We start from the raw sequence: 14,945 nt of genomic DNA, 5'->3' as shown, positions 1-14,945 counted from the left end.
AGTCACACAGAGAGAGGGAGAGAGAGGCAGAGACACAGGCAGAGGGAGAAGCAGGCTCCATGCACCGGGAGCCCGACGTGGGATTCGATCCCGGGTCTCCAGGATCGTGCCCTGGGCCAAAGGCAGGCGCCAAACCGCTGCGCCACCCAGGGATCCCGTAATGGGTTTTTAAGTGCATTCGTAATGCACTTTTCTCATTACAAATAAAGATGACCAGATGATACATGAACCAACAGACCATTCTCAGTAGATCCTTGACATCAATCTAGATCATCTATCACCTTTAAGGTTACTTAACCAGTAAGACTCTTTAGCAAGAGGAAATAGAAATGATGTTCAATGTATATTAGGAGATCTTACAGAACTACCTGTTTTTCAAGCTGAGTTCACAACAGAATCTGCCTGTAACTTTACTCATGTTTTTAAAAACTATAATAATGATGGCTACCATTTATATAAATTACCAATATTATTATTTATTCAGTGCTCACCACGAGCTAGGTCCTACACTAAATAACTTATATATAATCATAGAATCCTTTCAACAACATAGTGAGATACTTTTAAAAATTATATTAACCAAAAGTTTAAATTAATTTTAATTCAATTAACAAATAAACAGAAAAGCGGGAGATTAAACATTTCATCTCACTCCAAAGTTCCAGGCTAACCATTACACTATTTTGCCATGGACACAACAAAAAGTCTTTTGATAAGAAGTTATATAGGGTAGGTATTTACCCCAAAGATACAAACATAGTGATCCAAAGGGGCACCTACACCTAATGTTTATTAGCAGCAAGGTTCACAACAGCCAAACTATGGAAAGAGGCTAGGTGTTCATTGACAGATGAATGGATAAAGATATGGGGTATATATACAATGGAATAGTACTCAGCCATCAAAAAAATTAAATCTTGCCATTTGCAAAGATGTGGATGGAACTAGAAGGTATTATGGTAAGTCAGAGAAAGAGAATTATCATATGATCTCACTCATATGTGGAATTTAAGAAACAACACAGAGGATCATAGAGAAAGGGAGGGAAAAATAAAACAAGACAGAAGAAGAGGGAGACAAACCTTAAGAGACTCTTAATCACAGGAAACAAACTGAGGGTGGCTGGAGGGGGTGGGGGGGACGGGGTAATGGGGTGACAGGCATGAAGGAGGGCATGTGATGTAATGAGCAGTGGGTGTTATATAAGACTGATGAATCACTGAGCTCTATGATTGAAACTAATACTACACCATGTTAATTGAATTTAATTTTAAAAAAGAGGTTATATGGAGAATTAAGTAGTAGGAAAATACAAATTGTGAAGTTTCACTAAATAATCTTCCTGGTAAAAGAGGAACATCATTTATGCAGTTGACAGAGTATAATACCAGCAACAAAATAAGGAATAGACCTGATTTTTGGATCATGCATATAAAAATAACATGGATTTTATTTCTCATGAAAACAGTAACCTAACTGCCAAAAGTAGTAATTCCTAGAAAAGGGAAACTTTTCAAAGATAAATGTCCACTAACAAGTGCTCAGAGGAATTAAAAATAAACTTGCTAAACTGAAAAAAAAAATTATCATTTATACCTTTTTTTAGAAAAGTAACTTCTTAAAGATTTCAAATCATTCTGCAATAATTAACCCAAATTGATCTATTTAGTAACCAAATGAATCTGTTCATTATAAAAAATAAAAATTAGCTAACGTAGTCTAATAAGGCATGTTGCCAAATTCATTCTAAAACACATTAAAAAAATAATAAAAATTTAAAAAAAATAAAACACATTAAAATATACTTTTTTCTAAAAGGAAAAAAATTCACTGATTTTATCACCTATAACTGTTTGGTCATAGTTTATTTACAATAACATGAGGCTTTCTTCACTTCTCAGTATATCATAAAATATTTCCAACTCCTAGCAAAACATGAAATTCCATCTGCGAATTCCTGATCACGAAGGAAACCTTAAAACACGATCTGGTTCACCTGTATCATCTCACTGCCACAATCCACACTTACACCACCAGAATCTATCCCACTTTTCTACAGGGGAACTCATACACCAAGATCAACTGACGGGAAGAGTTTACTTGTTTATTCTGTGTTTCATCCCTGCAGGGCCACCCTGGAAGGAGCGAGCCTAACTATATGTGACAGATGGATCTTCATACCTGCTTATACGCTGTGACACTTGTGGAACTAAAAACCTTCTGGGACTGGCATGGGCCAGAGCTACTATAGCAGTAGCTACCACAGTTCTCGCAACAGTTCATGGTGAGATTGTTGGTGGAGTGAAATTTTGAAAAACAGGCATCACTACAAAGACCATGCACCACATTTTGATATTTAACTTCAAATCGAATCTAGGAAATAAAAACACATATACATCCAAAATCAGTAAAGCCAATTAAAAATCTCGGATCTTTGAGCAGAAGCCCAATAAACGTACAATGTGACTTACATCAGCATTCTTTTGACACATACTGCACTTGGTTGAAATGCTATTGGTATATATGGTGACAACAGGTTTTTTCTTTAGCTCATAAGAAGACAGACATGATTGGCTGCAGAAATCTTTGCTAGGAGAAGAATTTTCAAGTCGGGTTGTGATCACATCCTTTGGATTTAAAATGTCTCTAAAAATAAATAACAAAGGCAAAATGAAATGTGTTCTTCATCACTGTAATTTCTTCCTCTCTCTGAGCTAAAATAACTACATTTACTAAGGGCAGCTACTGCTTAGGAGAAAACAGCTGGCTCGGGATAAGGCATATGGAAACCTAAGTTTGGTGATTAGTTCTGTTACTTAGCTGAGTGACAATGAGTGAGGTAATTACTCTCTCAATTTCTCATGTATAACATGGGCTTATGATACCTAATTTACAGATGTATTAAGGGAAAATTATATTTAAAATATATCCAGCCAGATGTTCATGATGTCCGTGAGAAAAATAGGGAGGCTTCCAGCCCCAACCAAGTTTCATCCACCAGAGCCAATGGAGCAAGTGGCCATCCCACAACTCCAGACCACAAAGCACTTGTCCTATTACTAGCCAGCAGCTGCTAAGATAGAAACATGATTGAGACAAGGAATGACATGTTTTGGGTTCTTTTAATTGAGAAGCAAGATTTGGGAAACAGATGAACTACCAAAGATTAATATTTTTAAAATTATCATGATATATAAAACTTAACTGTAACTGAAGAGAGCAAAGAAACATAACCAAAGAGCTATAAAGGTTTGGTAGCAGAGGACAGATGGACTTAAGAATAAAACAGAGAGAATACAAATAATCGAGTCATTCTCTAAGACTCTTCAAGTTATTCTGTAAGAGTTCATGACTATAAAAAGCACTGACAGTAAAAACAAAGATTAAGTATTGCCATTTTTCTGACCAGTATAAAAAAACTATAGGAAATGGCCATCAATTAGAAGCACTAGTACAGGCCACAAAGAATATAATGGCAATAATATTATATACAGTTGTACGTATTGAGTAATTACTACGTACCACACCTTGTTCTCTTTATTCAAATTAACCAACTTTTCACAAAAATTCTGCAAGGTAAGTATTATTATAATTGCCCTTTTACAGATGAGGAGATCAAATCAGAAAGGTTAAAGAGTTTGTCAAGGTTACACAGCTGGTAAGCAGTGAAGCCAGAATATAAACTCTAGGCAGTCTAATTCCACAGTCCATGGACTTAATCCACTATCCTGCCTCCCATCCTGTGCCTTTATTATACAGAGCTGTTCCACAGTAAACTATGAAAGAATAACAATAACAACGAAGTACTTTAATTTTCTAAAACTCACCTAACCTTAAAAATAGGACAGTGAATCTTGGAAACCAAGTGGATATGCTTACACACGGATGAAGTTATTAATTTTGAAAAGTGATTTTTCTACTAAAAACAAAGCAATAAAGAATGTTATTTAATAATGTGAATCTGCCAGTGGTATAATATACACATACATAAACCAATGAGAATGACTTTTTAATGGAAATCTGTGCACATAAATATAAATGCATTCTAAAACCTTATACATCCAAATGAAACTTACACCTTAACAGTTATCTTAAAAAACACACACATGTCCAAAATCCATGGCTCCAACTTTCTTCTAATTTCTCTTTTATTTTTTTTTTAAGATTTATTTATTTATGATAGACATAGAGAGAGAGAGAGAGAGGCAAAGACACAGGAGAACGGAGAAGCAGGCCCATGCCGGGAGCCTGACGTGGGACTCGATCCCGGGACTCCAGGATCGCGCCCTGGGCCAAAGGCAGACGCTAAACCGCTGAGCCACCCAGGGATCCCCTAATTTCTCTTTTATTTACAAGAATTCTAGGAACAACTTTTCAATGTGAGAGTCAAATATCACATTTAAGTGTATGACTCAGTTGAACTGTCTATGATAGTCAACTGATAAAGGCATCAAGCAACTTTTGGCAATTTGCAAGAACCAAACCCATGGTATAAACAGATTTGTCACCTAAATCGGTCTACAGGAATGGTTCATAGGCTCTGAATGCAATGCCAAATCAAAAGATAAAAAAAATTTTTTGAGTAAGAGCAGCACTGTGGTAAAACGTCCCTGATGAGAGTGACTATTTTTAAGAGAATAATATGCATTTGGATGTATAAGTTGTGCTACATTCTTTAAATTTTAATTCATTTTATTTTGATATTTGATATCTTGAAACAGAGTATCTAAAAACAGAAAACTAATTTTACCCTTCCAGATCAGTTTCATGAGAATGTATAGAAGAGTTTAAGTAAGATATTAGGAGAACATTTTAGAACAAAACTAAATTTGAAAATATTTATGTAAAATATTTTTAAATTTTTCTTTTTTTAGTTGGAGATTTCCATTTTAACAGGATCACTTTTAGATATGTAAGGCCAACACCCAAGCAGATAAAAAAAAAAAAAACTGTCATATATCTCCAAAGACAAAAGAGGGGCCTATAAATTCTATGTTAACATACATAATGATACCAATTTTATTATTAAAAGTAATAGGATCCTACTTATCAAGCATTTGCTATGTCCTAAGCCCTGGGCTAATAACACTGTTTCATTAAAATCTAAGTAGATACTATTGACCAATGAAGAAACTGAGGCCTAGAAAAGTTAAATATAGACCCAATGTCAAGGACCATTAATCTAAGGGATAGAGTCATGATCTAAACCAAGCTCTTAACTTTTATCATTTTACATTAATGACTACTGACTGACAACACAATGCATTCCTAGAACTATACTAACACAGGAATAGGCAAAACATGCCAAATTTTTCACACATACTAAGGTAGAGAAAGAAGTTTATGATATGGCTTTGTTGCTATTTCTTCCTTTCTCTGCACCTACATGTGACAGTAAGCAACAATAACCTCCCACAAAAACTCACAAAGATGTTTCAGAAATAAACACATTATTTTTGTAACCACTTAGTGTTTTATCTCCTAAAGAATTAAATAACTTATATACTATTTTATTCTACTTCAGTGACTTTCAAGATAATAAATAATTGTGAATGGTTGTCTACAATTACAGGATATATGAGTGGTCCTACAATTCCCACAAATGGTTTGTTATTTCTTTCCACAGTAAAATTTAAACTTAAAGAGATAGAAAACTGGTTTAGATGACACTTTTAACACCAAGTCTTATTTCATGTTACAAAGCTTGAGATTTTGCAAATTTCTCAATTAGCTAAAAAGCTATTTCCATAGAAACATGCTGAAGAGATTTAAAGTAGCAACAGCATCTTTGGTTTTTGTTTTGTTTTTTTAACAACAGCATATTTGAACTAAACTACATACACATTAAAAAAGTAAAGTAAAAAGGGATGTAATTAAGAATTTTATACTTTGAACAGTTTGTGCAGGTTTTCTTGGGAGGAGGTGGTATGCAGACCCGTGAAGAATATCCAGTGATGCACCGCGTGGAGCAAAAGAGCTGAGTAGATCCGGTCTTATGATATGCAGTTTGCCCTTTATAAAGCATTTTTTTACAACCAGAACAAAAAACCTGAATAGCTACGGCTGGAACCGAAGGAAGCAAAATGTTTGGGCCAGATGATGCAAGAGAAAACTGAAAGCCTGGGGTCAATTGTTGGGCTATAAATACAAAATAAGGGGGGAAAAACAGTTTTAGTATCAATACAAACACATATACATTCTCCATTTTTTAGGGCAAATTCTCAGTCTTAAAATCCAATATCCATGAAGTAACAAGCACTCAAAAACACGGGGTTTCACACTGGATGTTATACTGTATATTGGCAAATGGAATTTAAATAAAATTTTTTAAAAGAACAAAAAAATAAAACAGAGGGTTTCAAACTTTTTTAACAATAACTCAAGGTTAGAACTATATTTCACATTATAACCCAGGAGAAACATACATTTGTGTGTATGTTTATGTGTGTAAAATTTAATCATTCAAACAGTAGTTTCATGAAATAATGTTTTCTTACTACATGCATGACACTCTAATATAATCTTATTCTACTTCCACCTTTTGTTTCTTTATATACATATAACATATATATTTTAAAATTTTGTGTAGATAATCTCTACATCCATTGTGGACTCAAACTCAACCCCGAGATCAAGAGTCACACGCTCCACCAACTGAGCAGCTAGGTGACCCTCTATTCCACTTTTTAAAGTGTCAATCAAGACCAGCTACCCAGTTTAAAAAGCACTGCTTTATCTTAAGGAATAAACGATATACGAGGAGGCACTTTCCCTCAATTCTACTAGCCAAAATATAACAATACTAATCATAATTAACTTATACAGTTATATTTCTTACCAAGTGGACTATCACCAACTGAAAACACGGCACTTATTTTCAGTTCACTTTCTTGAGTTTTCAGCTTTGGGTCATGTCCATACTCCTTAAGGAAAAAAAGAAATAAATACAGTGTTAGTATCTAAATAAGCCAGAAATTCAAGCAAAAAAATAATCCTGTCATATCTCTTCTACATTCTAATCATAATCACCTTCACAAATACTTCAAAAGTCAAAACTTACAAGTTGTTATACTAGACTTAATCCTTACAAAAAGAACCTTTCAGAACTGGAAGATCTTTCATGACAATTTTAACTACTTTTTTTTTTTTTAAGATTTTATTCATAAGACAGAGAGAGAGAGAGAGAGAGGCAGAGACACAGGCAGAGGGAGAAGCAGGCTCCATGCCGGGAGCCCGATGTGGGACTTGATCCTGGGTCTCCAGGATCACAACCTGGGCTGAAGGCAGACGCTCAACCACTGAGCCACCCAGGGATCCCCTTGTAACCACTTTTCAAATGTAATCTCATATATAGGAGCCACACACAGCTATTTCAATGTTGAGCGCTACCCTTTTTTTAGGCTGTGTTTATAAGGAAGCAATAAATAAAATTAAATCTGAATGACTTAGAGACTGGATCCAATTAGTAATTTTAACCAACAGATTCACAAACTGTCATATCTATTAATGGCAGAAAAGACAAGATTTTCAATGCAATCTGTTCATTATACATAAAATCATCAGAGCCTAAATCAGATTTATCCTAATTACATTCTTTAAAATGCTTTAAGATAAAATATAATCATAAAACAAAATTTTAAAAATACATATATCTATTTTGAAAATGACTGTTCGGGATCCCTGGGTGGCGCAGCGGTTTAGCGCCTGCCTTTGGACCAGGGCGCGATCCTGGAGACCCGGGATCGAATCCCACGTCGGGCTCCCGGCATGGAGCCTGCTTCTCCCTCTGCCTGTGTCTCTGCCTCTCTCTCTGTGTGACTATCATAAATAAATAAAAAATTTAAAAAAAAAGAAAAAGACTGTTCTTTATTCTGAGATGACAACCATCCCTTTTTTTTTTTTGGTGTTAAAATACATATTTCAAAATAAAGTTTAAAAAAAGTCTTTTCTGAAATAATGGTGATAATAAATAATAGTTGTATTTTTAACATCCCTATACTTAGCAAAATAAATGACTGATAGGTCAGCTCCCAAAGTTACTTTTGAAATTTCTTTGGACTATTACATGCCAAAGACTAGGAACCACTCCATTAATTTACCACTTCTCACGGTGTACTATATAGCACCAAACGAGCTGCTGCGGCCAGTCAGGCAGGAACTATGATCCCTTCTTTATTGACAAGCGAAGTGATTTAAAGATTGATGGTTCAGTAATCTGGCCAAGGTCACAGAGACATGAAGTATACAGAGGGGAATCAAACCCAGGTCTATTCCAAAACCCATGCTATCTCCCTCATAGATGTATAAATATAATGTTTAAAAAATTCTACAGGAGCATTTGCGTGGCACAATCAGCTAAGCATTGGACTCTTGGTTTCAGCTCAGGGTCATGAGATCAAGTCCTGCATCGAGCTCGCACTCAGCAGGCAGTTGGCTTAGGGTGCTCTCTACTCCTGTCTGCCCCTCTCCCTCCTCCCCGCCCCTCATGTGCACGTGCTCTCTTTTTCTCTCTCATAAATAATTGTTTTAAAAAATTACTATAATGAATTCAAACCATGGCCCTCCCTGGAAAAGAAGTTCCCCAGCTGTAGTCTCCCATTTCCTTTCACTCATAGCACCTGTCACAACACGCCATTTCCTATTTGGGTGATCATTTGTTATGTCTAACACCTTTCTTCTTTTCCTCATGCACACAAGACTGAAAGGACCATGCCCAATAAGGACAGGGACCATATCTGTTTTCCCACGTCTGGACACTCAACACCTGGCACAGTCAACATAACCTAACAAAGGAGGCTATGGGTTCTGACAGCAGTCAGAAACAAACGTTATCTTGGCTCAAACAAGATATTTAATCTCTTCTAATTTCAACTTCCTTGTCTATAAAATATATTATCTAACCCACAAGCCCATTATGAGGGGATAAATGATTTAATATAAATGCAGTCTGAAAAAAAAATAAAATAAAAAAAAAAAATAAAAAAAAAAAATAAATAAATGCAGTCTGTAGCATGGTACCTTACAGATAAATCAAAAGTTAAGCATGATTTACAACAAAAAAATCCTAGCTTTTAATATTATTTTTATAATTATGGCACTTAATAAATATTCGTTGAGTGAATGATTCCTCATGGAAGTTCTTAAACATTATACTCAAATAACAATGTTTATCTATTGGCACTTACAAAAAGAAGAGGAATTTAAAAGTATCTATATACACCCTCCTTCAACTTACCAAAAAGAACACCTAAGAATATAAAACTACTTTACCTTATCATTAATTCAATCTCTGATGTTTTTCTAATATTGGCTAAATCTCCCATCAGTTCCTTTTGATTCACAAAGTAATTGTTCCAACCCTTCACCACTAGTAAGTCAACCCTGCAAATTTCCTGCTCCCTGATATTTCAATTTCACCAAGAAAAAAAGAAACTAGAAATCCCTCAATCTCTGATTCCACCTTCACCATGCCTATAAATTGATCAGCAAACTGTCCTCTTATAAGAAAAAGCAACCTTCTTAACCATGACTAAAAGTGCTTGCATTTGGGGACCCTCTCCCTTCTTTCAGCAAGCCATACCGTTGGTGTGTTATCTCCAGCTTCTCACCACCTCCATGTCAGTTTTTTCTCCTCTCTGCTTATAAGGAACCTATTTCCTAAGGAACTGCTACCCTCTTCTCTTTCCAACCAGCCAGAGAAAAAGCTCCTGATTATTTTTCTACTTCCTTCGATTCCCTCCCTAGCCCAATGCTGTCAGGCTACTGCTTCAACTGAAATGGGTTATTTTATTTTATTTTATTTTATTTATATAATTAAGTAATCTCTATCTCCAATATGGAGCTCGAACTCACAACCCTAAGATCAAGACTCACATGCTCTTCCAACTGAGCCAGTCACTCCCCCAACTGAAACTGTTGTAAAATTAGTCAATCACCTTGCAGCTACTTAACGCAATAAACATTTTTAGGTTTTATCTTACAAGGCTTCTCAGATATATCTGACACTGTCAATGATTCCATTTCATTGTCTTCTGGTTCTTATACTTCATTTCATTACTTATGTCTTCATATCCTTCATTGATCTTTTATATTCAGCCCTAAAGTCAATGGTTCCAAAATTCAAGGGCATCTGAAGCCCTTTAAAGGTCCGGTTAAGACATAAATTGTTGGGCTTCAACCCCAGAGTTTCTAACTCAGTAGGTATGGAGCAGGGTCCAAGAATATAAATTTCTAACAAATTTTCAGGTAATGCTGAGGCTGCTGATTGGGGGGACCACCTTGAAGCCACTTTCTATTTTTAAAGATTTTATTTATTTCTTTATTCATGAGAGACAGAGAGAGAGGCAAAGACACAGGCAGAGGGAGAAGCAGGCTCCATGCAGGGAGCCCGACGCGGGACTAGATCCCAGAACTCCAAGATCACACCCTGAGCCAATGGCAGGTGCTAAACAGCTGAGCCACCCAGGGATCCCACACTTTTTCTTTCTTTTTTTTTTTTTTAAGATTTTATTTCTTTATTCGTTAGAGACAGAGAGAGAAGCAGAGACACCGGCAGAGAGAGAAGCAGGCTCCTCACAGGACCCCAGAATCATGCCCTGAGCCAAAGGCAGAAACTCAACCTCCTGAGCCACCCAGCCATCCCCTGAAGCCACTGTGAAGCCCTAAATTAATCCATTTCCCAGCTTTCTACCTTGAGCTCTTCTCTCTACTTTTGTTTCCTGAATGATCTCATCCACATTCATAACTTCAACTATCACCTATATAGGATTACCAGATTTAGCAAATAAAAATATAAAAGCTTAGCAAAATTTGAATTTCAGATAAACAACACTTTCTTAGTGTAAGTATGTCCTAAGTATTGCATGTAACCTACTCATATTTTAAAAAAAAATTACTGGGATCCCTGGGTGGCGCAGCGGTTTAGCGCCTGCCTTTGGCCCAGGGCGCGATTCTGGAGACCCGGGATCGAATCCCACGTCGGGCTCCCGGTGCATGGAGCCTGCTTCTCTCTCTGCCTGTGTCTCTGCCTCTCTCTCTCTCTCTCTCTCTGACTACCATAAATAAAAAAAAAAAAAAAAATTACTGCTAAAGGGCGTCTGGGTGGTGCAGTTGGTTAGAAACTCTTGGTTTCTGGTCAGATTGTGATCTTGGGTCATGAGATCGAGCCCTGAGTTGGGCTCTGTGTTCAGTGTGGAGTCAGCTTGGGACTGTCTCCCTTTCCTTCTGCCCCTCCCCCATACTCACATTTTCTCTTGCTCTCTCAACTAAATAAATAAATCTTCAAAAAAAAAAATCACTTAACTTGATAGTCAAATTTCCTGGGCATTCTATATTTTATCTAACACTAAACCTACAGATAGATTAACTTTCGTATCTAAATACTATATCCAGGGGATCCCTCGGTGGCTCAGCGGTTTGGCACCTGCCTTCGGCCCAGGGCGTGATCCTAGAGTCCCAGGATCGAGTCCCATGTCAGGTTCCCTGTGTGGAGCCTGCTTCTCCCTCTGCCTGTGTCTGTGCCTCTCTCTCTCTGTGTTTCTCATAAATAAATAAATAAAATCTTAAAAAAAAAAAAAACTATTCTCTTCTCTTTTGTGTTGAAATACTCAACCACTAAACCTACCACAATCTCTCACCTCTCCATGACTTGGCACACAACTCAAGTGCCACCTGCCCCACGAAGACTTCCCTTCCTCTCTAGACTTAAGGATTCCTTTTCCTATGCTCCCAATGCACCCTATACATTTCCTGTTACAGTAACTACATAATACTGTGACTTTGTATCTGTACAGAGATGGCACAAAGCAACAGAAAGAATACAAGTTTGACCCCAGTGCCTATTCCAGCTGTTACTGCCTTTGAATTTGGTAAATTACCAACCTCTCCTTTCCTCATTTCTCTCATTTGTTGTTTTTTTTTTTTTTTTTTCAGTTCCCTCATTTCTATAATGGGGTAAAGATACTTGCCTCATATGGTTGTAGAATTTAAATGAGAATGCATAAAACATGCTTAGCATAGCTTTTGATGAGATGCACTCAATAACTAATTATCTCTTCTTCCTATATCTCTTACACTATCAATTCCCTTGAGAGCAGAGGTCCTGTCTTTCCATCTTTGTAGCTCTTCTGAGAACAAAATAACCAACACAACTTAGACGCAGTATCTGGGTTAAGGGTTTGGGATCTTGAACCAGACTGCCTGCATTCAAACCCTCACTCAACCACTGAATGAGTTGTGTGACTTTTAACAAATGACTATCTGTGGCTCAGCATCTTCATGTGTAAAGCAAGAAGAGTAACAGTATTTAACTCCTAGGGTCATGTGCATCAAATGGATTAATATAGCTAAACTACTTAAAACAATGTTGAACAAGAGCTATGAAATTTATGATAAGCAGCAATAAAAACTCACTGAATAAATGACAGCTCAAATATAATTTTAAATCCAGAAGACGGGATCCCTGGGTGGCGCAGCGGTTTGGCGCCTGCCTTTGGCCCAGGGCGCGATCCTGGAGACCCGGGATCGAATCCCACGTCGGGCTCCCGGTGCATGGAGCCTGCTTCTCCCTCTGCCTGTGTCTCTGCCTCTCTCTCTCTCTCTCTCTCTCTGTGACTATCATAAATAAATAAAAATTAAAAAAAAAAAAAAAAAAAAAAAAAATAAATCCAGAAGACTCTTAATAGAGGTATTCCCCACTTTTCAAAAGCTTGCGTAATGCCACTTCACTTTTACAAAAGATTTACATATTATTAGCACCTGTTTTCGCTAACCAAAAAAAAAAACTGAAGATTTTTGCTTTTATGAGAAAAGGCAAAAAGCGAAAATAGCCTTCAGCTTTGTTTTGTAGCATGCAGTTATAGAGGCAGCCTGAATCCTGAGAAGGAAGAAGTGAGAGCAGCACCACCAAGCTCCTTTCCCAGGAAGCACATTCAGTACCTCAGCATCAACCACCTCAGCTGCTATAGCTCTGAACTATGTGAGCATCAAAGCTTTATCTAGATTTATTTTGTGCATGTCAGTAAGATAGGTCCTAAGGCATCACAAAAGCCTAATCTAGGAATGCTCAAAACTTTTTCCATAATAAATTAGTGGTAATCATTTCTTTTTTTTTTTTTTTAAGATTTATTTCTTTATTCCTGATAGACAGAGAGACAGAGACACAGGCAGAGGGAGAAGCAGGCTCCATGCCGGGAGCCCGACACAGGACTTGATCCCGGGACTCCAGGATCGTGCCCTGGGCGAAAGGCAGGCGCTAAACCGCTGAACCACCCAGGGATCCCCAATCATTTCATTTTAACACCATTGCAGCCTACAAAATTCTCCTAGGAACATTACTTTCAGTAGTGGTGGGGCAGCAGGAGAAGGCTGCATATCAAAAAATATTAAGTATTACAAAGAGAACTGAGTTGGTCCCTATCTACTTAAATTTAAAATGTAAAAAAAAAAAAAAAAAATTAAAATGTAAGCTGTTGGGGTACCTGAGTGGCTCAGCCAGTTAAGCACCCAACTTGATTTTGGCTCAGGTTATGATCTCAGGGTCTTGGGCTCTGCATTCAGCAGGGAGTCTGCCTGTCCCTCTCCCCCTGCTCTGCCCCCTGCTCTCTCTTTCTCTAAGATAAATAAAATCTTTAAAAAAAAAAAAGAAAAAAGTAAGCTGTTAGGCAGATTTTCATTATCACAATTTTGGCATTCAGAAAGAACATTCAACTCATAGCACAATATTTGTTAAATTTATATACTACAGACAAGGCATAATGAAAGAAAACTTGGATCTGGAATTTTTAAAAACTGGTTTTGTATCCCAACTTTGCCTTGGGACCTTAGTGAAGCCCCTTCTTTCTTCAGGCCCAGTTTCTTCATCATGAAATAAAGGCTCTTTTATTCCAGTTATCAAGCATGTACCTTGTGCCAGTCATTGCACTAGGAATCGAGGCTTCCAGACTCTGTATGAAAACAAAATTCATTGACCTGGAGATGCCACAGCAAAAGTGAAAGCAGTGATTTTTTTTTTATACAAAAAAAAAAAAAAAAAAAAAAAAGATTAATTCTACCAGAGTGACCAGTATGCTATGTCTTAAAGAGGAGACAAATTTTTGCCACACTGCCTAGTTCAGAATACCACAGGCAGAAGAAATGGCATGTGCAAAGGTGAGGAAACAAAACTCAACAGAATATGACTTCGAATAAAATGCAGATAGTTTGCAGGTAAACAGATTCAAAAAGGTGAGAAGGATGACCAATGATACTGAAGACAGAAACAAAGGCTGGAAACATAGATAGTTTGGAGGTTACACTACAAAGTTCATGCTTCATCATGCATGAGGAGGCTGGGTCTTTAAAGGTAGTGATGGCATCAGATCTGTGGAGGTACAATAGCATCATTACACAGGGTTTTGCTGGGGATAGTGACTGAAGGTAAAGGGATGAGTAGGAAGTTGTTATAAAAGTTAAAATGAGAAAAAATGACATAGGAACGAAAAGGCAGAGACAGTAAAAAAAAAAAAAAATACTTCAAAGGTAGAATCCAAAAAACTTGGCACACAAATGGTTACTTCTGGAAGAAGAGTAAGAATTTAGTATCTAGGGGGAAAATAAATGTCATGGATGCCACGCCTCATCCCCACCCCACATTCTATACACAGTGTCTCAGATGCCTTCTCAGCACAGCACTCTAGGGAGACAAAATCTGTTTGGCATCCCTGTTCTGGAATAACATTGCCTTTGAGATGGGATGAGAAATAAAATATTAGCATTATTATTTATTATTGTTATTATAATTCATATTTTTAATATCATTGATTTGCTTATGCTGTAACTGAAGAGTATCAAGCAAAAGAACTGTGCAAAAACAAAAAACAAAAAAAAAAAAATCATTCTTCACCAAAACAAATAACCAATGTCTTCATACTGATCTCCACAGATTTCCAAGCTGGGTCCCTAAGGGT

General features: G+C 36.9%; 1 protein-coding gene across 7 annotated transcripts in view; it reads right to left on the bottom strand.

Moving 5' to 3' along the window:
* Positions 1 to 14,945, bottom strand: part of ZMYM6 (zinc finger MYM-type containing 6) — a 41,201-nt gene that overhangs the window by 22,714 nt on the left and 3,542 nt on the right. For 5 of the 7 annotated variants that reach the window (XM_072772003.1, XM_072772005.1, XM_072772006.1 and 2 more), the window contains exons 3-6: positions 6,839 to 6,923; positions 5,889 to 6,138; positions 2,472 to 2,646; positions 2,182 to 2,373 (exon numbers count right to left, since the gene is read on the bottom strand). In XM_072772003.1, coding sequence (XP_072628104.1) covers positions 2,182 to 2,373; positions 2,472 to 2,646; positions 5,889 to 6,138; positions 6,839 to 6,923 — 702 coding nt within the window. Of the gene's footprint in view, positions 1 to 2,181; positions 2,374 to 2,471; positions 2,647 to 5,888; positions 6,139 to 6,838; positions 6,924 to 12,411; positions 12,527 to 13,902; positions 13,944 to 14,945 lie in introns of those variants that run through there. The other 2 variants (XM_072772007.1, XM_072772008.1) reach the window with 2 other exon arrangements.

Source organism: Canis lupus, chromosome 13 (assembly GCF_048164855.1).
Source record: "Canis lupus baileyi chromosome 13, mCanLup2.hap1, whole genome shotgun sequence".
In the NCBI taxonomy this organism is placed as follows: Eukaryota; Metazoa; Chordata; class Mammalia; order Carnivora; family Canidae; genus Canis; species Canis lupus.
Note: the sequence above shows the minus strand (reverse complement) of the source record. Positions and strands in the feature narration are given on the sequence as shown.